The sequence below is a fragment of the Episyrphus balteatus genome, chromosome 2, assembly GCF_945859705.1.
Source record: "Episyrphus balteatus chromosome 2, idEpiBalt1.1, whole genome shotgun sequence".
NCBI lineage: Eukaryota > Metazoa > Arthropoda > Insecta > Diptera > Syrphidae > Episyrphus > Episyrphus balteatus.
The window spans coordinates 36,607,858-36,631,944 of record NC_079135.1 but is presented as its reverse complement, the minus strand read 5'-3'; the positions used below and the strand labels follow the sequence as shown (position 1 = coordinate 36,631,944).

The window sequence follows — 24,087 nt, the reverse complement described above, 5'->3', positions numbered from 1 at the left end:
GACATTCATTCAACGCGATTAAAATCCACCCCAATGTCAAGTTTTGTTTTTATCCTCCATACAAAACAACTCTATATAATAACCCACTTGAAGATTATGCGCCAACTTACAAGTTTATTATCCCCCAGATACTTAAACCTAATTTAAGTGTGATGAGTGGTTTTACCAAAAATTAATCCAGCAGCATCAACATCATAACACCAATATCACTCGTGACGTCATTCTTAGCTTTTTGGTCCAGCCCCATCGTTATCATAAAACCGATTCCATTGACAAAACAAAAAAATGTAAACTATATGAATATTTTGGTGTGATTTCCCTCGACGCGACGACCGACGACGATGATGACGACAAAAGTGTGACATAAATCTTGAGAAACAGGTGTTAATACCCCTCGGATTCGGATTCACAGTCAGAGTCAACAGAGTTTAGCAGTGACACTCTTGTTGGCGGTGATAGTAATCGTGATTCAATGGTGGGGACCAGGGTAGGAATCATAATCATCGTCGTCGGTCGTCAAACAGATACAAATATACGAATTGGCTGCGCGACTAAAACGAACCTAACTAACGTGTTTTAATGTTTTAACTCTTAACGCTAACGCTGACGTAGAGAGCGGGTGTTCGGGCGATTCGATATCGGTATACGTTTTGGATTTGGGATTTTTCTGCCACTGCCAGTATTTCTATTCAATTTAAAATTGAGTCGGGGTGTTTGTTTGTTTGTTATAGGGCGCCGCCATTCGAATGCGAGGATATATAAACACTGTGATCAGCTTAGAACTCTTCTGTGGTGAGAGACAATTGATCGTGCGCAGAACGTGATACAATTTTATTAAATTTTTATATTAAAGTTGGCGGACAATTAATTTTATTTTATAGTAGTTTAATTAAATAAAAAAAAAATATTAATTAAAAGTGGGTGAACAAAATTTGAAAAACAAAAAATTGTTTGTCTTATTTTTGAAACAGAAAAGTTTCGAATTTATTTTTATTTGACAATTTTAAGTGCCATTTGATTTTTTAACATAAAATTATTGCATTAAGGATTCATATAAGCAAATATTAAGTTTTTGTGTTTGTTTAAAAATATTTTTGAACACAAAATATGGATACTTTGGTAAAACAATCACGATGGGCATTGATTGCCATTTTAATTGGATTAAGTTGCAGCAAACTTGTGTAAGTTTTGAATAGAAATTTACTTAAGTGAATATTTAAATTTTAAGTAATTGAAAATACAGAGATAAATTAAAAAGTACCTACCTGAAAAAAATTTAAATAATTTTTTGTTAATTTTTAAAAGAAAGTAATTTAATAAATTCCTAGTTGGCAGTTTTCCTAGTTTTTTAAGAATTTCGAAACCGAGTTTTATTATTTTGTTTTTAAAAGACTTGATGTAGTCCGAAAATTTGAAAAGAATAGATTCAATGAATTCAATTCAGATAGTTTTTTTTCTTTTCTTCTGGGAAATTAAAACAAAAGTTACTTTCTCAAGTTTAAATAGGCACGTGAAAACGTTAAAACTTAATCTTACCTTGCGAAGAATGTGTCAATTTGATAAACAAAATTAAGCAACGTAAATATTTTTTTCTGTGGTTTTTTTGGAATCTATATGATTTTTAATTATCTTGCCTGCGGTCTTTTGTTTGGCAAATATTAAGAGATTTGCATTAATAATACAATTTTTACATACATATTTGTTTTTTTTTTTTTTTTGTAAACTTGATTTTATCATGAACTAGAAATTTAATTTTGTTTATAAATTCATATAAAAATGTTTATTTTTTTTATTATTATTTCAAATTATTAATTTTAGTATTTTGATAAAAAATTTAGCCAAAGTTTAAAGGTCAAATCTGTATATAAGGGCGATTTATAAAATAATAATTGATCCAGTCCTTTCTGAAAAAAATTACAGTGGACTAGGGTCAAAAGCGTACACCAAGAAGACTGTTTCCAAATCAATGCCGATCCGGACGGTTTTAAATATTTGAAATTTTATGAAAATTGCCATTGACAATTTTTTTTAAAAGTGAAATTCAAATTTAGGATGTACATTGTACACATCGATTTACAACTTTTCAAATGAAAGAAAATTTCATTATTTTTTGAGTAACAAGTTAATATTGTTTTTTGAAAAAAAATATCTGATTGAGGTCGATTAATTAAATATATTTTGTTCTTATCGAGGAACACACTTGATTAAGGACCTAAAAGAAAAATGTTTATTTAAGAATTATTTTTTTTGATTAACTGAATTATAGAACTGAAAGTCAATTTAAAAATTCCACATTAAAATTCATCTGATTGGTAGACCTTCAAATTACCTAATTTTTTTAATGTTGCATAGTTTGACTTCAAGAGTGCTTCTTTTCTTTGGCTTCAATAGATAAGAAGCTTTTCGATTCAAAAGAAATCTCAAACTCTTAACCATAACCAATAAAAAACTCAAGCAAACTGAATATTAGAAATCCGTTTATGGTTAAAACGGAACCAATTAAAATATTCTTCTTTGCCAAATCTTATTCTCTTTAGAACCAGTTCTTAGAAATATTTTTTGGAACGCTTCTTTAACTTAAAATTCAATTAGTCATGAAACACAAAATAAAAAATTAGTCAATTCTATAGTTTTAAGCGAAAAACTATAATTTTTGTCGATAGTAAAAAAAAATATGTATATTATACATATATGCACATTCTTTGGTTAATGAAATTAATTAAATTAAAAATTTATGACATGTTTCTGCATTTTTTACATTTTATAGCAGTCAGATCATAACTCCAACCGAAAAATCTTAAAACCAAATTTATTCTTTTAATAATTAAAAGTCCAATTAAAAAATCGTTGCAAAAATGTAGCAAAAATGATCTATTAATTTCTGCCTATTAGTGAGTGCATAAATAAAATCCACAGAAATCTCCGATAATTTAAATAAATCTCTTGCGACATGTGATGAAATAGAAAAGTAGGAAACTTGATTTTCTTAACGACAACACACATAGTAGGTAACTGTTTTCAATTTATTAACACAAAAATAGAAAATATCAACTTAATAGACTAAGGCTGGTTGCATACGCTTTGGAAATCCCATTCAACTATGGTAAATTTTTTAATCGAAACCACTTTATGTGTCAGAGTCTCGATTTTCTGTAATTTAATCGATAAAAGCCAATTTTGTCTACATTCCAGAATATTTGTAATATGATCGGTCTCGGAGTTCTTTGAAAAAGAAATATTTGCGGCAACAAAGTTTGTGTTACCAAGCTTTAGTGGAAAAAACGTCAAAAATGTTACCGATTATTTTTTCTGTGACTTATGTAATATCAACTTAATAGCTCTTTTTTGGCCATTTTTATTTTAAAGTAATATTTCACAAAAACCAATATGTAACTTTATACGTTTTAGTCAGTTTTTCCACAATTTCCACCAATTAACTCTTGTTGCAATTCTTTCATACCATCTTTAATTACAACAAAGTTAACAAACAAACCTACAAATTCGTGTTGTTTCATTGATTGGTTTGATTTATTTATAAAATTAATTTATCATCTATGTATCTTTGACTAAGAGTTTCAATTTTTACGACAGGGGGCGCCACATGTACGGAAAGAGATTAAGTTAATTGAGTCAATCAATTTGGCAGTCATTATGTGATGAAATTTGTTAAAATATCGTGACTGTAGTTTCTGTCACTATTTGACGTTGTGACATTCGTCATAAGATTGTTTAGTTTTTGAAAAATGAATAAGTAATAAATGCAGTCAGCTGTCATATATTTACTATCGTCAAGTGCGATAGAGAGTCCATCACTTTACGTCCGTAAACAAAACTTAACGAAAATGACTACCAATCCAGTTTTGAGAGTGCGCCATATGATTTGCTAGTATTCGGTTATTTTTGTACAGCGGCTCTTAATGCATTGTTAACACTAGTGTAGTTAACCCTATACATCAAAATATACATCTGTTGAATGAGTCCAGCAGCTAAACAATGTTAAGTTTAAATTGTTGAGTCAAAATCTAGTTTCCTCTGTTTTCGAACTCCAGCTGGATATTTCTATTCTGCATTGAAAATACAATTTTTCAAGTGTTATTTCTGAACAGTAATGTATTATTGTGTTAATGGATTGATGTTATGCGGAAGACAAGTAGTTGTATCGGTGTAAAAAGTTTTTAAGGTTAAATGACAATTATAATTGACAGAGACAATAATATAATATCTAATTAAAAACTGGTATTTTCAAATAGCATCTGCAGGATCGTTCGCACATCATGTATACGATCAAAATAAAACAATTTTGTTACGGACAAATTTTTTTTTATAAAACCCTACCAAGTTGTCGGTGTGCACAGTGCCTTAAGAAATTGAATAAAGATATCGTTAATTGTTTAATTTGAATATAAAATTGGTCTACAATTTGAATGGTAAAAATATAAAGACTTGAATGTAAATAATCCCAACTTGCAATTAAATTTTACTTATTTGATTTTTACATAACCTATATTATTTATAGGTTATTTGTTTTTCTATAAGTAAATTACCTATAAACTGATTTTCGTTGAATCGATTATTATTTTATTGTTTGGTTCAATTTATGTTATACAACTAAATCAGATAAAAGATCAGTCAAACTAGTTTGTTTTCGCGGCATAAAACACAAACAATTAGCAAATTAAAATCAACTTTAATTTGTGTCTCACCCATTTATCTTGCTTATTATAGTTTTGAACAAAAAAAAAAATAACAATAATGACATATTAGGAAGTTCAGCGAACTTGTCAACAATCATTTTTCTAGCACACGACAAAAACTGACCTTCATTAATTTTCCGTTTTTTTTTTCATCTGAGATTGCCAAGATAAAAAGTTACGATTGAATAAATCAAGTGTGTCTCTGTCAATCGTCACACATTGTCGGTCAGGTGATTTGTCTTTCAAAAAACCGGATTCAATGAAAGTTTGACAACAACAGTTTATAAATTGATCGATCTAAACGTCATAGTTGTGACTTATGAAGCACATTTTTTTGTACACAATAATGTACAGCGGTATTGATAAAAAATCAAGTAAATATTTACGTTTAGGTAACGGATTGTAATAATATATCACAGAGCAGAGGTAAACAAAGGAAACACTTACAAAAACTGGTTGTTCAAGTGAAATTGAAAGTTGGTGAAAATTATATGTTTGTGTTTAATTTTGTGTCACCCTGACTGAATGTGGGGAAATAAATCGCACATCATATATACACGAGGATGATGGCGCATGCTATTTGGCAATTAATTATCAGCCTTACATCGAATAATTATTATGTGACTTTGTCAAATGACAGACAAAACGTCATGTGTCAAATTTTTTTTTGACTTGACATTTCGATGGTCAAGATGTAACTGACTTTTATGTATAATGTACCTTGAGCTTAATTTATGATGCCATACCATTGACAGACAGAAGTTTAATGCCAAAAGCAGTCAATATTTTTTTTTAAGTTTTGACATAACAAGAATATTTGAAAACAATAATAATTAAAACATAAATAAGGTCGATCGTCATACTTATTTTTGTTAAACACTTTAACTTTGTTGCCAGTATGTTTGTTTAATTACATACTGCATGGCATGCAGAATGTTACGAAAGACCAAAATTGTAGAGTTCAATGCGATAACTTAAGTATATTGATGTGTGATACATTTTTAACACACAAACTAGAGTGGACACCTTGGCATAGTATTATACAACTCCCATGGTAATGGACTTATAACGGTGGTATTTAACAAGATTTCAAAGAAGTTGGAATTCGTTCAACTGAAGCTTAAACAAAAAAAAAAAAAACAGGCGCAAGAGCGTGTGTATTACGTGACAGTACCACCGCACTGCCATCGATAGACCGGTAGATTTTGTATTGTAAAACCTTGGTGCTACATGGTGTATGCGTACTATTTTTTTTTTGTTTTTTCTCTTTAATCAGGTAATAGGTAGGTATACAAAAAAAAACTTGTGTGTGTGATTTTTATATTTGCATCGAAGTCTGGTTACGAACTTGAATGAACCATTGTGCAGTGGAGTGGAAATGCAAAATATTGAGTTTCCATAGGAAGGGGGTAATAATTTAATTGATTGTGCAGTGGAGTGGAAATGCAAAATATTGAGTTTCCATAGGAAGGGGGTAATAATTTAATTGATAACTATAAAACTAGTCACGAGGTGATTCCTTCGGTGTGGTTTTAAAAATAGAAAAATTAGAGAGTTGTTTGGGTTTTTTTTTTTTTTTGATAAAATAAAAACACGATTGGGAATTTAAATTGAAAATACACGACTATTTTCACACGAAAAATCACGAGTAGTAGTTCGTCGCCTTCAAAAGTAATATAGTGTGGGCGATAACTAGAGGAAAAGTTACAAGCCATTGATTTTTTTATCGGCACTTGGTTTAAATATTTTAGCAGTTATTTTTTTGGTATTTTTTAATTGAATTAAAATTTTTTTAGTTATTTGATATCCAATAATTAAAGTAACATTTCATTGCAAATAAATTCATACAAATCGGCTTATATTTTTTTTTCATTTTACATTGTCACACTTTGCAAATTACATTCCGTTGTAATAGATTCATATTTGTTTACTCTCTTGGCAATTAATTGATTTTATATCAATTCAATGAATTTTTCATTTAGATTGTTTGCAAGTAGGTATTGAACCAAAAACAAAACCCAACTGACAAATTACTCTGCGGTTGAGTTCAAGACTTTGAAATTAATTATGCTAATAAAGTTAAGACATCAATACATCGTTGTTTTAGTATCACAAAGATAAATACAAAAAAAAATCATTAGATTGATATTTTTATCATTATTATTTTCATTGAGTTGCAGGTATTTTAAGTTGTTTTTCAATATGATTAATGTTTTGTTTTTATTTTGTGCGTAATGTTGTGCATATTTTAAATGTGAATTCTTGGCATCTGCGTGAAAATATTGATGTTTTAATTAGATGACTTGGAATCTAGTTCCTTGAAATGCGGTCACATTGGACCAGTTTTTATTATTAATTAAATTTATGTCATATAAATAATTTTTAAAGGAAACTTTTTCATTTCAAGTTGAACTTAACCAATTGTGCTTAACGCCCTCATTGAAAACATCAGCAAATTTTTAATGGAGAATTTGTTTTGGTAGGTAATAGGAAGGTGTAGAAGGTTGTTTTGCTGACGTTAAATCTCTGTTATACTTACTTGGAAACTTGTACTTGTTACCGGTCATATTCAAAGTAAGAGTTAAAAGTATTTAAGCTCCAAATGAAAAACACTTTATAACATCTTTAATCAATACTTTTAATTTCCACTGTAAATCAATTAAAAATGACATTCTAATCGCCATGCACTCTAATAAATATTATTACGATTGTTGCAAAAAACTGCTACATCATATACATCAAATTTAATTTTAAATGTTACGTAGACATAAGTTTACCTAATAGTTCTCACGAAATGTTCTGTGTTATTGAAAGGTGAGCACCAAATGATAAGCTCCTGCCTTCAACAGATGTCTATATTTAACCTGTTTTCTGGGAATATTTTGAATATATTTCATGTTATTATCATCAATCAGGTTATAATTATCAATCATTAGAAAAGAAGATACGATCACAATTAAAAGTTTAAAGTTCAAGTCAAGTTCAACAAAAAACCCTTTATGAAGCACTATGAAAAATCAAGGAGTTGTCAGTATCGTTTGTTGATGGTGTTTAATGTAAAATGTTTACTGAACTGAGTATTAAGTTACCTATAAATCACCCCTACTAACAGTTTTGCTTCTATAATGCTTTACAGAAGCAACAATTGTATCTGTAAAGCTTTATAGAACCAAAATTGTTTGTCGGGCGGGGGGACGTCTTATATATGATAAAAACGATTCTATTTGCAACCACATATGATATTTTATCAATACAAAAAAATTAACCCGGATAAGTTCTAAGATTTACGTCTTCCTTTAAATACAGATGTCAGATGCTAGCTGGCCTTAGTCTGTCAGTAAGCATTAATGTTAAGTTTAATCAATTTTAACTGAAACCACAAAACAAAATAATTTAATTACCAATGTATGCCAACTTATAAATAGAATCACTTTAAAAATATGACTAAACACTACACTTGCAGTAGACAACAAGACTATGAATGAACTCATGTACATAATATGTCCTTAAAAAATAAAGAAACTTCTATTGATTTTCTTTTTATTTCAAAATTTATTTCCAACTCAAATCAAATCACAAAACAATCGGAATAACTATGCAACATTTCAATGTCACATATTTAACCTAACATTACATAACATGGCGCATGAAGGTCTGCAAAGTAATAAGAGAATTAAAAAAAAAATCGATAAGAATATTTTTTTTTTTTTTACTTTCAATCTAAATTTTTTCTCAAGCACATTATGATAATTAAGATAGATTCACTCTCTTGAAAAATAGCAAACAGCTCCCACAACAATAACTTACTTGACAATGTTGTGTTGCAATTTGTAACAAGTATTAACTGTCAAACAAATTGATTTATTTTGATGTAATAATTGTTTTATAATACAATATAAATGGACATACATACTTTAAATTGTATGCATGATTAAGTTGCACGTTCTCTTGAACTTGCTCTTGAGTGTTGATAATTACTGAGTATACAATAATTACTCTTAAAGTGTATTTACATAAATACAATATGTTATTATTCCCTAATCACTTATAAAAAAAAAACACTTAAGTTTGCTTTTACACATGGATTCACGATTATATGTTCGAAATTCGAACAAGAAAATCGTAATGCATCTTCCTCATATTTTTTTTTTCACGACAAGTCACGAAACTTGAGTCACCGTGGAATAGCAGATGTTCATTATTGAAATTCTTTTAGTACGGATTTTACAATCTTTTTTGATAGTTCGAGAATTATTATCCATCCATTTGGGACTTGATTCCTTAACGTTGATAAGTTTTTCGAAAACTCAAAAATGGGCTTTTTGGTTTAGTAGTTAAATTTGATATGGACAAAATTCTTGAACACATGCATTTGCATGAGCACTCGCTCATCACCTTCATAATCTCGGTGTGTAGCTGCTTTGAGCACGTGTTTTATTTTATAGACACGACTCAGTCCGTTTGTGACTGATATGAGAATTGAGAATTAAAAGACTTAGAAAAATATCTATACAGTAACTTTATGTTTCACAAACTATCGCTTAAACTATGATTTTCTCGTTTTTAATAATAATTAATTTTGTTTTTTTTTTTTTATTTTTCAGAAAATCTACAACAGTGACGCAAAGGCGATTCCCCAACGATTTTCTATGGGGTGTAGCTTCGTCTTCATATCAAATTGAAGGAGCGTGGAATGAAGATGACAAAGGAGAATCCATTTGGGATCATATGACACATAATTTTCCGGAAAAAATTGCAGATAAATCGAATGGTGATACTACTTCCGATAGCTATCATCAGGTAAGTTGTTTTTTTTTTTTTTTTCAAAAAAAAAATAAGAGAATAGTGCTTTCAAATGGTGGTTAACGCTTTTTAATTCGCCACTTGCAAATGTGAAAGTAAAGTCTAATAAAATTTAAAAATCAGTGAATCCTAAATTCTCTTTCTTAAAGACCGGATCACATTTTGCGACTACCAGTTATTGATTAATATACCGTTATCTGCTATCAAATCAAGTGATTTTTTTGGTCAAGCCAAATTAACAGTAATGGCTACTTGAACTCACTGTCGACAACCAGCTAACTGTAATCCATGGTTAATGAAGAACATTGTTTCAAAAACAAACCACTTATAAATTTTTATAAATCAAGTTTAGAGTTTTTATTAAGAATTTACAAAACGATTTTCTCTCCTTCTGATATTTTTTTTATGGTTAAATTAATAATTTAATTGATTTCTCAGCATTTAGGTTATTTTAACAATAAATTTTAATTAAACATTATTAAGCCGCAAATCAATTTATAAACCACAAATATTTTATAATTTTCTGTAAATGTTTTTAAAAGATTCCATTGAAAACAAAGTGATAGTCAGTTTGAATATTTTTTAAAACGTAAATTATGGTAAAATGAAAAAAAAAAAAAAAAAAAACAAATCAACTTAATCTTAAACCACAAATTTATAAGAATAAAGTCTATAACTTGACACTTTGCATATTTTATTCTTAATTAGTGATACGAAACTGCGCAAATATTCGAACAGTCTAACCTCATTCTTTTTGGTGTTGATGTTGGTCTGTTTGACCTTTGATTGAGAGGCTTATGTTAAAGTCGTTTCTTAAAAATAAAGCTCTATCAACACTTTTAGTTATTTCTCAGATAATATAAGGCGTGTTTTTTCTAATACTCAGTAGCTACTCATTTTTCATTTTATTCGCAAAACAATAATAAAAATTACGCAAGTAAGTATTTGTTCTTCTTGTTTTTCAAATAAAATACAAAAATGAGTTGCTACTGAGTTGTAGAAAAAACACGCCTATAATAAAATAGAACATTCGAATGAAATCAAGCTCAATAAAAAAATTTACCCTTCTCGAAAATCTGTTTGTCAAACTTCAAGAAAATCATAACACAAGACTTTCTCGTCATCTTATTCAGGATCCGTCATTGCTTGCAGAAGTTGACACATAAATGTTATAAACTTATGTTAGCCGCCCCTTTTTATCTCTTTGTACAAATTTCAAGAATTTATGATTGCCCACTTTAAAACCTTGTTTGACATAATACATAAATAACTAAATCCTGGAAATATTCATTTATAAATGCATACACACCTTCCGCCCACATTTTTTATGAATATGTATATTTCTGATAAACGTTTAAAGCTTGTGTCAATATTTACAACATTAATATGTTGCTATGTAACCCTGGCCTAATAAATAAATGCAAGGTTCTAAGAGAGAACTAAATTAATAAATTAGTTCCGATACGCAAGCTGGTGTTGCAATTTCTATTTTGAATTCTTCGATTAATTCTTGTGACTCGAAATGTCTATCAGATAGAGATATTTTTATTTATTGATTTTTTATTCATAGACTTTTTTAATAAATCATTGATTGTTCTACAAGCCAAGTATAAAATAAAAAACTTTGTTATCATAAAAAAAAGTTATGTTTATTCTCACTACAGCAGAACGAACAAACCTATAAATTGTGTAAGATTTAACCACCACAGTTTTTTGCACTTTTTTAATTTAAAATCGTGATGATTTTCATGAATGATGATGATGTTCACATTAGGCAAAAATAGGAAACACCAAATGTCAAACATATATTTTTGATAAGCTCGAAAAATTCTGCATTGACAAATTACTTAGACATTTGTAAGTGTAACCAAACAGATCTAATAGTATATAATAATAGACTTGTTCCTTTGGAGATAGCAACATAAAGTAAAAGCAGTGTACCATTCGAGGTGGTAAACTACTTATGAGTATATGATCTAGTACGTTTTCTATTGCATCTTCCTACTCAAGCTTTTCTTCACGAGAAGATGTGAATTGCATAGATTTTCTTAAAATGCGCTCGAAGTAAACGGGGCTTTTATTTGAAATGTTTAGACTTATTTTTTTAATAACAAGTGTGACTTTAACAAGGTATCAATTATTGTAAAAGTTGTTAAAAACACAACAATATTTTTTATGCACCAATACATAATTAAAAGTAGGTACTCGTTAAATTATTAAAATACTGAAAAACAACTTGTCAATATATATCATTTTATTTTTGCCACAAGCATAAAAAAAGAATAACAAACAGATTAAAGTGTTTTTCAAATTGAAACAATATAAAACTAAAAATTAATTACCATAAGAAAAGATTTATAATCTATTCATTGATTATAACTTGTTGGAATTTTATGATACTTCAATATCAGTAAACTAACCAACTCCCTACCTAGGTTTTGATTTAATACCAAACACCTTTAAGCCTCACCCAATAGAAGTTCTGTTTTATTATAAATAAAAATCAGTTATAAATAATAAAAATCCCATTTATTTATTGACACCATTTCCCTTTCAGTATGTTGATAAAGTTACATTAACAAAGTTACATAAATGACAACTAGATGTCGTCGATAAGAGTTTGCTTTAAATAAGGAACAAAGAAACCACATTTCTGCTCTAATAAATTCTTTAAGACAAAACAAGAACTCCACCAAGCTGTCAAATAATGCAAGATTTATGGTTGTCCAAATTGAATGGTCAAAAACGGTTCTTACCTAAATAAAAAATCCAATTATAAAGTAATAATACTTAATTTTTAAAAAATTAACCCAAACATTCGCCAGATTAAGATATTTTTTGATTTTATTTATAAACAAATAGACATCTGGACAAATAGCCAGTAGACAGAATAAATTTAAACATTTTCGTCAATATAATATCGGTCGAGCAACCTGTAATGTTAATTACCCGCACCTGGCTCCATCTATGTGTGTTGTTTTATAGTTGATAAACTCATTATTCTATGCAAATGTGCCATGCGCATGACCAAGGCAGGATTGTTGTTATGTATATATAAGCGGGGTTAATAAAATTTGACTGATCGCGATTAGCTTTTTTCAATTCGAACATCTGTAACTGCTAATTTTTTTAAGGGGCGGGTTGGTACTATATAACGCTATATAGAAACTGGTCCAGTCCAAACACCAGGTCCACCACACCCAACAATGCTAATCGTTAATCTGTCTATTTAAGTTACAATTAATAAATCAGACTGCAAAATATGTATAAATAATATAAATACATACCTAGAAATATTATTCATTGTGGAAGGTTTCTCTATAAGAGACTCTGAAGTTCAAACTCGCGTGCTGCATTAACTTCAAGGCCTTTACTTAAGCCTACCTATAGACAATATTATTATGAATCTAATTGTAAACATCAATTACATGCAATCAACAACAAACTTAGTCGATGGTTTGAATTGATTCGTGATGCATTGAGAATGAAGGAACCTTAAGATTCCTGAAGATAGATTGGTTTCTTAAGAGCCTCTATCAGTGCTAATGACATTCAGCTTGAATAATATACTAAGTCAAGCTGATAGAGAGTTTAAGGCTAATAAGTATTTGGCTATATGATATTTGACTTAGACCCCTCGTGTGCCACAGTCAATACCATGGTCAACAGCATTTTTTCGTCATTTATCCGAAGATGCATCATACTATGATGTCTGGGTGTAAGAGAGTGAGAGAGACAATCACAATCAAGTAGCCAGGTAGATATTTATCGGTCTCAATTGATATTCCGACAGCTGCTAACTTTTTTTAATGGAGGAGGTGTAAAATTATGCTTAAGAGGTGGTATCTATTAGAAAAAAATAGTAAAAAAAAATTAACATTGAATTACTAATATTCAATGTTCGTGTTAAAAGAATGAGAATTTGCGATGACAGTCAAGCTGCGTGATCAATTGGGGAAGATTGTAAGCAGACTTTAATGAATGTAGCAAGCAAATGTCGCATGAATTGTATGCCTATGCATGTTTTGTTTTTAAGATTGACCTAAATCATAAGGCCAGTTTAGATGAATTGAAGTCTTACAAGAACCACCTGTCATTTAATCGAAAACGATTCTATATCATATCAGCAATCTATGTTTCTGCAGAGGTCTCAAAAGACTAAACTGGCTTATGTATATTGAAAACCTTGTAGGTAGACCTATCAAACGCAAGTTTAAACTTTTAGTAGTTTGCCGACAGTGACTTTCCGTGAAAAAGTACACGAACAGTACAGAATCCATTTTTAATTCTGAAAGCTTATGAGTTTTTGCGGAAAAGGTACACGAACAGAACTAATAACATAAAGTTTTGGTAGAACTTTCAAATAAAGTAACAGATTTGTCTTAGTCGAGTTCATGTTTCTGAAATCTCACACATTTTTTTGCGTCAAGAAGATAAAATGTTGCTCAGAGCGAAAATCTACTACGAAAGTAATAGAAAGTAGGTAAGTGCGTGCAAGTTGTGTTCATTTTTCTGAAATATGAAAAAAAAAAAATTAGATGTGCGAACCTTGTTCAAATTTTAACCAGATGGTAGACCATGACTATTCGACTGGTCCTTATTAGGCTGCTTCATGCTATTTTAATAACCGATATTATAAGTCTAACCTTGGAGCCAGTTGTACAAACCTGATTCCAGCTTTCAACTTCCCAATTTTGTCAGGTTAGCTATGGTTCTACATTGGTTCAAGCATGTTTTTGCCTCTTTTAGGATATATGACTCCAACCATAGTTTAACCACATCTATACTGTCGATTTGAGAAAATTCAAATGCTGGAACAGGTTAAAATGTTTGCTCATCGGCCTTTAGTCAGCTTAACTAAAAGAATTTGATATCATTAATTAGACGAAAAGCTTCTTCAACAAAAAAAAATCATATTTCATCCATCCTCTCCTCTGAAACCTTAATCTTGTTTCGAATTTTATGAACTCTCCTTTTGAAAGGACCTTATAACTTATTTATATAATGTCTTCCATATAACAACTTGACAACATCTTCTTTTATTTTGTGTATTTTGCTATTTTTATTTCCAGTGGCGACAAGATGTCCAAATGGTACGTCAATTAAATGTTAACATCTATCGATTTTCTATCGCATGGCCACGAATCCTGCCAACGGGCTACATGAATCACATCAGCAGCAAGGGTATCAAATATTACAGTAATTTAATCGACGAACTTCTCAAATACAACATTACTCCAATGGTAACAATTTACCATTGGGAAATGCCACAACGACTTCAAGAAATGGGCGGCTGGACTAACCCCGAGATAATTCCGGTTTTCAAGGATTATGCTAGATTGTTGTTTGAATTATTTGGCGACCGTATTAAGGTAAAAACAAAAAAAAATGACTTATTTAGCTCAAGTTTGGGTTTGATTTTTGTGTTTTATTTTTTTAATTATTACAGATTTGGACAACAATTAACGAACCATGGCATGTGTGTGAGCATGGTTATGGTGTAGACTATATGGCCCCCTCTTACGATTACCCAGGAATTCCATCATATTTATGCGGTCATAATTTATTAAAAGCACATGCAGAAGTTGTTCATATGTACCGCAATGATTATCAAGCAAAGCAAAGAGGTATAAATTAATTGTAATAAAAAAAAATTAATCACACTTTTCTGGATTGGTGGGTGTTAAGAGGGTGTTTTCATAATAGCATAAAATTATAGTAGTTTAGAAGTTGTTCTTTCATTACTTCATTTAATAAAAATGTATTTATATATATTTTCTTGTTTCATTTCAAAGGTAAAATCGGTATTACTTTAGATACTTCATGGCCAGAGGCCAAGACTAATTCTGACGAAGATAAAGAGGCCTCCGAGCGAGCAATGCAGTTCTATGTAAGTATTTGAAAAAAAAAGTTGTCCTATAAAAACACGGATCAATGATTTTAACCTTAATAATTGAACTTGATTGAAATTCAAATTCAATAGTAATAGATTTTTGTATACCAATCAATAATAATTATTTGGTCGAACGAACACAATCGTTTAGCTAATGATCGAAACAAGTTTTTAAAATAAGAAAACAGTTTAAGACCAATTGAAATTGGTCATTATATGTAAATCGACAGTTAAACAAACTGGTATAAAACTGTAATTTGATCTATTAAATATTAAAACATCAAATCATCTTTGCTAAATATTTGAGTGTCTTCGATTATACCAATAAATTATTGATTGGCCGAAATAATTAAACCATAAAGCTAAAATGCATGACTCAATACTCAATCCGTTTCAAATTATACCAATTCAAAATATGCGACATTACTTTATACCATTTATTCTATTTACAATTTACAGGTTGGTTGGTTTGGACATCCAATTTTCTCAAAACGTGGCAACTATCCACAAATTATGATTGATCGTATTAATGGAATGAGCAAGGAACAAGGATTCACACGTTCACGTTTGCCATCGTTTACATTGGAAGAAATCCATTATATTCGTGGTACTTCAGATTTCTTTGGCATCAATACATATACAACAAATTTAGTAACTCCAAATGGTCACAATAATACTGCAAATTTTCGCATACCATCATATAATCATGATATGGGTGTTATTGAAGAACAAGATCCAGAATGGCCAGGATCTGGTTCACCATGGTTAAAGGTAAGTTTGTTTTTCTTAAATTTCATTTTGTTGTGAAATTCCTTGTCTTGTCTTTTTATTGTCCTAAATGACAGATAAAATTAAGAACTCACGACCAAGTTTTAACCTTCCTGAATTTTAACTTTCTATTCTTTCCTGCAAGACCGTTAATTTCGTATTGTTCTTTCAAAACGTGCCCCCTTTTTGGGTAATAAAACCCCCGGTATTAAATAATTTAAATGTCCATTTCTCATACTGGCTCCCTCCAAGGCTATTAAATTTTGAATTTCAATATTTTGTTGTAAAAGCCGTTATAACGCCTCATAAGCTAAACGTGCCCCTTTATAGGTTACTAACCCCAAAGGCGTCGTCGCCACCTTGACAGATTTACACGATCGAGAAGCGTGGAAGTCATGCACCTGCAATGTTATTTTTAACGAACATGAGAGTAAAAGTTATTTTTAAAAATACACTCATAATTTTTTGTAAACTACTTCAAGAAAAACCCAACTAAATATAAAAACAAAAAATGTATAAATCAACATCAACAAAAATAAAATGCTTTCATGTAAACCGGCATTTCCGTTTAAATTGTTATGGAGTATCGATTAATTGTTTATTGATTAATCGATGTTAGTTGAGAAAAAATGCTTAGATGCTGATAAGTTAGGTATAGAAAATTAATTTTAGAACATTTCAATTCTAATTGAATATTTACTTTTATGTGTCTAAAGTTCACATCACTAGCCTAGTTCCTTAGAAGATTGTAGACTACTCGTGAGTAGAAATCTAGTACAACAACTACACATTCCTATCAACTCGAGTAAAATAACAAGTTTTGATTGTAGTACTAGATCTACTAATCTAGTCTACTAACTTTAAAGGAACACGGCTACCATATTGCGATTTTATTTGACAGGTGCAAGTTATACTAGCCCTGCTCCTTTGGGAGGTGGCAAAGTACTACTAGTAGTTTACTAGCGATTTTCAATGGAACGCACTTTTAACGAATTCAATACAAATCGTATCTAGTCGGGAAAAAGAGCATGAGTAGATAAGATAGTACTAGATTAACCAAAACATCTACTATTAGTAGACTACCACCTCCAATGGAAAAGACTACTAACGGTCTACGATCTGTTTGTTTGCTTTATTGAATATCTAAACAATCTGTACTTGAGTTTAATTGCAAAAAGTAGTCGGTTCTATTTTAAACCTTCCGAAAATTTTATTTTTGTAACAAATTAAGTAAATTGAAAAGCATGAATCATATTTTTGTCGCAATCTAACGCGACATTTTTTTTTGATTAAGAAATGAAGTTTTTGACATATCTAAAAAATGAACGAAGTTTATCATTATTCTGATTGAAAGAAATGCAACTAACTGTCAATCTCCATCAATATTAAACTCAACAAAACATACCTAATAAACTGATTGTATGTGATCTTTTGAATCAAACAGACCTCCTATAAAATGACTACAATGCTGTTTGTCCTCTATCAAACTAATTTTTATAACTATTTTTGTTTAAATTATAAAAAGTTGGTAGGGAAAACCTTAATGAGAACCTTTTTAATTGTTTTTTGTGTATTATTATTAAAATAATTATATACCCAAAGGTCATAATTATTACTTTGTATAATCAACTGTTTCGATGTGTATATTTTAATCACTTAATAAAGTTTCCTATAATTATATCAAATTAAGATGCAAATATTGTCGATAGATTGAAAATAGTCGATCGATTAAATAATAGTAATCTAGTTGACATATCTTAACATAAATTTTCATGTAATCGATATCAACATACATAAATGAAGTTTTCTAACTCGGCAAAGTTCTTAAGATGTCTTTAAATTTTATGAACGCAATAATTGACATAACCATTGAGCTTATGACATATAAAATTCTCAATTAGCAGTATTAAGTTAATAAAATATCTTATTGCTGTAATTGTTGATGGAGTTTTCAAGTTATGTTTGACATAAACTGTCATAAATTTGATACTTAAAGATCGACAATTTCTTTGGTTTCATTTTTTTCCTTTAAGTATATTTTTAACTGACTTACTTGTTTTATTATTATTATCATGCATATTAAGATATGACATATTGTTAACAGGTTTATTGGGTGCTAATTGTGTTGAGTCAACCAGACAATCAGGTTTAATTATAATTTATTTTTTTGTCTTATAAACGGTTTGATTTTTTTTTTTTGTGTGAGGAATAGGGGAATTGACAACAGAGGCAAAATTTTCTACGATTCTTATCGCTGAATTTTTAATTTTTATAATCAAAACGAGAATAAAACTAATAAGATTTGAATAAAGAGTGGGGTTTTATTTTTGAAATTGGAACGAGGTTTAATTGTTTATGATGGATACAAAATGATAACCTACGTCATAGTTTGGAGACTTTTCTATATTTAATTTTTGTTAATCAAAACATTAAAAAGCTTACGTTTCAAAGATAAAACATTTCTATTAAGATATTTTTGCATTTAAGTTGCCGTTAGATGTTTTTTTTTTGCTAAAGTCAATCCAAAATTTGCATAGTCGAAAGCTAACTTGAAGAAATGTCATAAATGAGGGAAGAGTGGCTTTCAGCCCGTTCGTCACGATGAGCAATGAAATTTACAACAACTATTTGATTCGGAAATATAACTGCAGCTTTTTACATAAGTGACAGTTAGGTAAATATTTCGTGACTCCATTAAATCAATTAAGTTACTGAGTATCGTCTTCATTCCGATTAAATCAATTGCATTCAATTGTCAATTTTTCTCTTATTTAAATATGGGTGCTTGTTAATAGTCTTGAATTACTGTAGCAGCTGCTGTCAGTTAACTTTGACTAAAAATGGCCTCTGGTGCTGTCTGGCAAAGTTAAAAACAGACAGAGTGATTAAATTAGCGATTGGTCCCAGCATAACGTGATCCGAGCTTAAAACTTGGATCACAATAGACTGTTGATTGGCAGCTGTCAGCTTAGTCACACTGTTAGTTGTCACAAGGAACTAAGCAAGTCACTTTCTGCAAGTATGACATCTTTGAGTCATTGAATAACTTATTAAGCTTTTAAATATGTTGGTAAGAAATACTTTCCCGTTGTTAAAGGTACTAACATCCATCACTGCACTATCGACTGGTTCCAGTGTTGACTTTCCTTTACTGTCTCACTTCAAAAAGTAAAACATCTTCTATTCTTCAAGCATCGGTTGAAAAGTCACATCAAGCCCAATTTTGTAGCCCTGTGAACACACAGAGAAAAATATGACCCGCTGAAAACTAACAGATTGCCATATTGTTTTACCGTCCATACATTTCATAAGGAAAACTTATTAAAATCAACTATTAATAAGGTTTTTTTAAGGAGATTTCTTATTATTTTTATAGAGAAAATCTTATTAAAATTTGACTGAAAAGTTGATTTTTTTTTGCAACTTAGCATTAGAACAAAAATCGCGATCAATGTTTTCATGGCAGGTTGGTTCAGGTGGTAAGGTGGGCGACTAATGATTTGAAGTCCCCAGTTCGATTCCCAGCCTGGTCATCGTTTTTTTTATTTTTTTGGAGATTTTAAAACAATAAGGAAAACCCGATTGTTTTAATAAGGTTTCCTTCTTGGATGAAAACCATAGAGAAATCTTATTGTTTTTGTTCTATTTTATGTGGTCTATTTTTCTCTGTGCAGAGCTAAAATAAAATCTTCACTGTCTTTCAAGTCAGGCGACAAAATTCCTAGTTCCTTAAGGCTTTACAGAAGCCACATCTTAACTTCCTTAAAGCTTCTAAAATAATTCCCTATAAGATTTTTAACACGTGGTTTATACAAGTCTTACCTAAGTTGTATTAAAATGAACAAACAAATAAGATTTTTATTTAACTTCTATGAAGATATTAACCAAAGTTCAGTAAGACTTCTTGAAACACTTTTAAACACCTTTATTCTAGCTGTTAACGAAGTTATGACTTTAATAAGAATATTTGTTCTAAGAAAAGCTTTAATTAATGAAGCTATACTGTTAGTTGGGGATCAACTATATTTTTTCCGGATCTAATAGAACTCGGTGAATATAAGTTGACAGCTACTTACGAAAAACCATCCCCAAAACACCTTTTACCCCAATACAGACAAATAACACTAAAAAACAATTAAAAATAACAAAAACCAAAAAATTGAAATAACAAGTACATAGGTAAACATAAAACCTTAAATGGATGTAAATAAAGTAATTTGACGTGAAAGCTTAAAATCTAATAACAAAAATAATCAACACACTTAATGTCACAATCTTACAAAACGATTGTTCCTTTAGTTCCCTTAAACTGTAAAAGAGCCTTCTATTCTACTTCAATTCCTGGTTCAATTCATCCCCTAACTTCATCCCCAATTTGACTCAATTTTTCTTGTGAAATAAAAACATTAAAAAGAGCTTATTCAGCATCTTGCAAGGCCATTAATACACACCCACCAACAACAGGAAAAAAAAGAAACCCTTTCATTACCCTCGAACACTTCCCCATTTTGTGTATAGAAGATCAAGCACACAAAAGCCAGCCAATTTTCCATCAGAAATTAATTTAATTTTACCACACACACCAGCTTCCACCCCCAACCTTCATGTATAGTGTTCAAAAACGATACAACTACTTAAGGGGGAGGCTTTATTTAATCTTCCAGACAGCATCTTCTCTATAGATGCAGCTCCTCTTTGTGTTTGTAGTGCAAACCCCTTATCCTTAGTTCTTATGAAATAATAATAGGTACAATGAAATGAGACAAGTTCAATAACTTCCTGATTCCTGACAATAACAACACCACCAACTACAACCTCCCCCCACAGAATTTTTCTATTTAATAATGATTTTTTCCCCTTGTTTGCCCATCAGGTTGTTCCAATGGGAATGTACAAACTGCTGATGTGGATCAAACGTGAATACAACAATCCACCGGTGATAGTGACCGAGAATGGAGTCAGCGATAAGGGTGGCCTCGAGGACTATGCCCGTGTGGATTATTACAATTCCTATCTAACATCTGTTTTGGATGCCATAGAAGAGGGTGCCAACGTTAAGGGATACATTGCATGGAGTCTCATGGACAGCTATGAATGGAAAGCTGGCTTTTCGTAAGTTCTATTGAATACTTTCCAACCCAAAACGAAAATCAATAAACTTATCCAATGTTTTGTATCTTTTTATTTTCATCTACAGTGAGAAATTCGGACTTTACCATGTTGACTTTAATCATCCAGATAAAATTAGAACTCCAAAGGTTTCCGCAAAGGTATTTGCAAAAATCTGTGAGACAAATGTTATTGACTGGCATTATCGGCCAGAAGTGGATCCCATAGTGATAATGAATGCCAGGAGGACCGCCTCAGGAGCGAGTATTAACTTTGCATCTCTAATGACAATTCTGTTTGGTGTGATTTTTGTTAATCTTATGAGGAGATAAAGTAGTATATGGTTCGAGTATTAGCTTAAGTGGAAACAAATTAATCAAAAAACATCAAGTTTTATGCATAATTTTTTGAACTTTTTTTGAAAAGAAAAAGTTTCAAAACATAATTTTTAATAGTCAAATTAATATTACAAACAATAAATTACCTCCGAGAACTGAAATTGACGAAGAGGAGATAAACAGAAGACCGAATAGCCGATTGAATCTGGCCTAATCTACTTAAATGGAAAAAATAAAAAATAAACTAATTTTAGTTATATGAGTTTTATTATATATAAATTTTCATAGTTTAATTTTATATATTTCATTAATTGATGTAATAGTTTTTTAAGGTGTATATGTGTAACGAAAGTATATAAGCTTTTTTTGTTGATTTATGTGATTCTCATCGATTTTTTTTTTTATATAATGTTTTTGTACGTAAGGATTCATATAAATGTGTTTTGTTTATGTTGGAAATTATATAATACAAACATACCTCGTTTTGTTAATAGCTAACGTCCATTAATTAAAACAAAATAAGAAAAAACAAGAAAGTATTTACATTTTTATATTTACATGCAACATACATATACATACTGTGTTAAGAAAAATAAAATTATAAATCAATATCAAAAATTGTCTTTGTTTTCACATTTTCAAAATGGAAAAATTTTAATTTCCATAGGAGATTTAAGAGCAACCTTTTTGTTTTCAGAAATATCTTTCACAATAAATTTTTTATACAAGGAAACAACAAATGAGAAAATTCACAATCTTCTACAGTAAACCCTTTTTAATAGCATCAAAACATTAAAAACCACTGTATTGCGGTAAATCCACAGCTTGTGAGTATGTGTTTGCCTTTCTTGGTTATGGAACTAACTTTCAATTACAATAATATTCTTATACTTTTTCCGATAACGAATAGAGGTCCAAATTACCAAACTACTCGACATCATCCGAACCATTCACCATTGTTCAACAACTTTGGTTACCGTAGTTACTGTCATGATAGAAAGTTGTTTTTTTATAGTTTTTTTTTTAGTTTTTTTTTTTCAATCGATAGATCATCTTTTTTTGACAAAAAATATCAAAATTCTAGAGCGAGGAAACTTTTGAAAATACTTAAAAAAGGGAGTTTAAGGCCTTAATTACATTGGCCTAAAAAGTGAATATTTCCAAGCTTAAAGGAATGATCTCACTGGAAAGGTATACGCTAGCGGTACGGTTAATTGTATGAAAATTGCACACCTGGGCCCTATTTCACCAACTACAAGTTACAAGCACAAATTTGTAACTTGTAGATCACAAGTACAAATTTGTACAATTAAATTCTGTTTCACAAAGTACAAATATGTAATTCACAAATTTGTGATTATCGAAAAAAAAAATTACAACTAACTTTTGAAAACCACAAGTTTGTAGAATTACCGTTTCACCAAATATATTTTTTTCTTGTAAACAACAAGTTTATCTCACAAACTTGTAAAGCTCGTTTTAGTCTTAGCGGTGACCGTTGAGTTACTTAACTCATAACGACATAGGTTAAAATTGGTTTCAAATGAAAACTAAGTTGAAAATGAATATGAAAAAATAGAATTGCCATTTTTAAAACTTGAGCTCTTATTTGGCAACACTATTTTAAACGGAAAATTGTCAAATAACTAATACTGTCACATCTTAGTAGTTTAATCAAATAAGAAAATTTTTTAAATGCCAAACAAAATTGTAAATATATGTATATGTATTAAGGTTTTTGTATTGCTGGATTATTTTATAATGACATCCATTGATTTATATAAATAAAACAAAAGGTAAAATAATAATATTGTAAATAGTGAGGAAAATTAATAAAATAATTTAAGGAATTATGAAGAACTACAAATATGATTTTTCTCATATTTGATAAAAAGAGAACGAATTTTTCATACTTAAGAGGCAGGTTATCAGGAACATTTTTTAAACAGATTGTGATGTTTTTATTCGATTTGAAACACAAATGCTAAACCAATTTTTAAAGCATTTGTTTTCCATTACAAATAAACAAAAAAAAATATTTGCAACTGAAATAAATTGCATTTAAAAAAATACTGCATCTGAAAAATATTTGCCTTAAAAAAAAATATTTATTGCAAAAAAAAAATTTTGCATTAAAAAAAATATAATTGCAACTGAAAAATATTTGGATTGAAAATAAAAAATTTATTGCAAATTAAAATATACTAAAAACTAATTTTATCGGAAATAAAAACATTTCTCAATAGAAAAAAAAATCAAGGCAAAATGTGAGTGCATTAAATATTTTTTCTTAAATTCGTCGAATTTCTTACAATGGGTATCTGACCATACCTACATTAGTTATTAGTTATTTCGACGAATATTAAAAAAAATATTTGATACACACATTTTGCATTTATTTTTTTTAATGCAGAAAATGTTTTATTTGTAATACAATTTTTTTGTAACGCAAAATATCGCACCCTCAGTGCAAAAGAGCGAA

General features: G+C 29.7%; 1 protein-coding gene across 2 annotated transcripts; it reads left to right on the top strand.

The window, feature by feature from the left end:
- Window positions 1-477: 477 nt before the first annotated feature.
- Window positions 478-22,134, top strand: LOC129910892 (myrosinase 1). 2 transcript variants are annotated; one of them, XM_055988483.1, is made up of 8 exons: window positions 478-1,181; window positions 9,299-9,494; window positions 14,570-14,869; window positions 14,947-15,124; window positions 15,293-15,387; window positions 15,850-16,161; window positions 21,032-21,270; window positions 21,356-22,134. In XM_055988483.1, the coding sequence occupies exons 1-8, from the start codon at window positions 1,108-1,110 to the stop codon at window positions 21,597-21,599; spliced, it is 1,638 nt and encodes a 545-aa protein (XP_055844458.1). In that variant the 5' UTR covers window positions 478-1,107; the 3' UTR covers window positions 21,600-22,134. The 2 variants fall into 2 exon arrangements, with proteins under 2 accessions (XP_055844458.1, XP_055844460.1); XM_055988485.1 differs by lacking the exon at window positions 478-1,181 and adding an exon at window positions 9,193-9,208 and having other exon boundaries at window positions 21,356-22,133.
- The last annotated feature ends 1,953 nt before the right edge of the window (window positions 22,135-24,087 follow it).

What these genes read in the sequence shown, in the direction of transcription:
- LOC129910892 (XM_055988483.1), top strand. Translation starts at nt 1,108, where the DNA reads ATGGATACTTTGGTAAAACAATCACGATGGGCATTGATTGCCATTTTA. An exon ending in CTTCCGATAGCTATCATCAG is followed by an intron (nt 9,495 to 14,569) that starts GTAAGTTGTTTT and finishes TTTTATTTCCAG; the next exon opens with TGGCGACAAGATGTCCAAAT. An exon ending in CTGGTTCACCATGGTTAAAG is followed by an intron (nt 16,162 to 21,031) that starts GTAAGTTTGTTT and finishes TTTGCCCATCAG; the next exon opens with GTTGTTCCAATGGGAATGTA.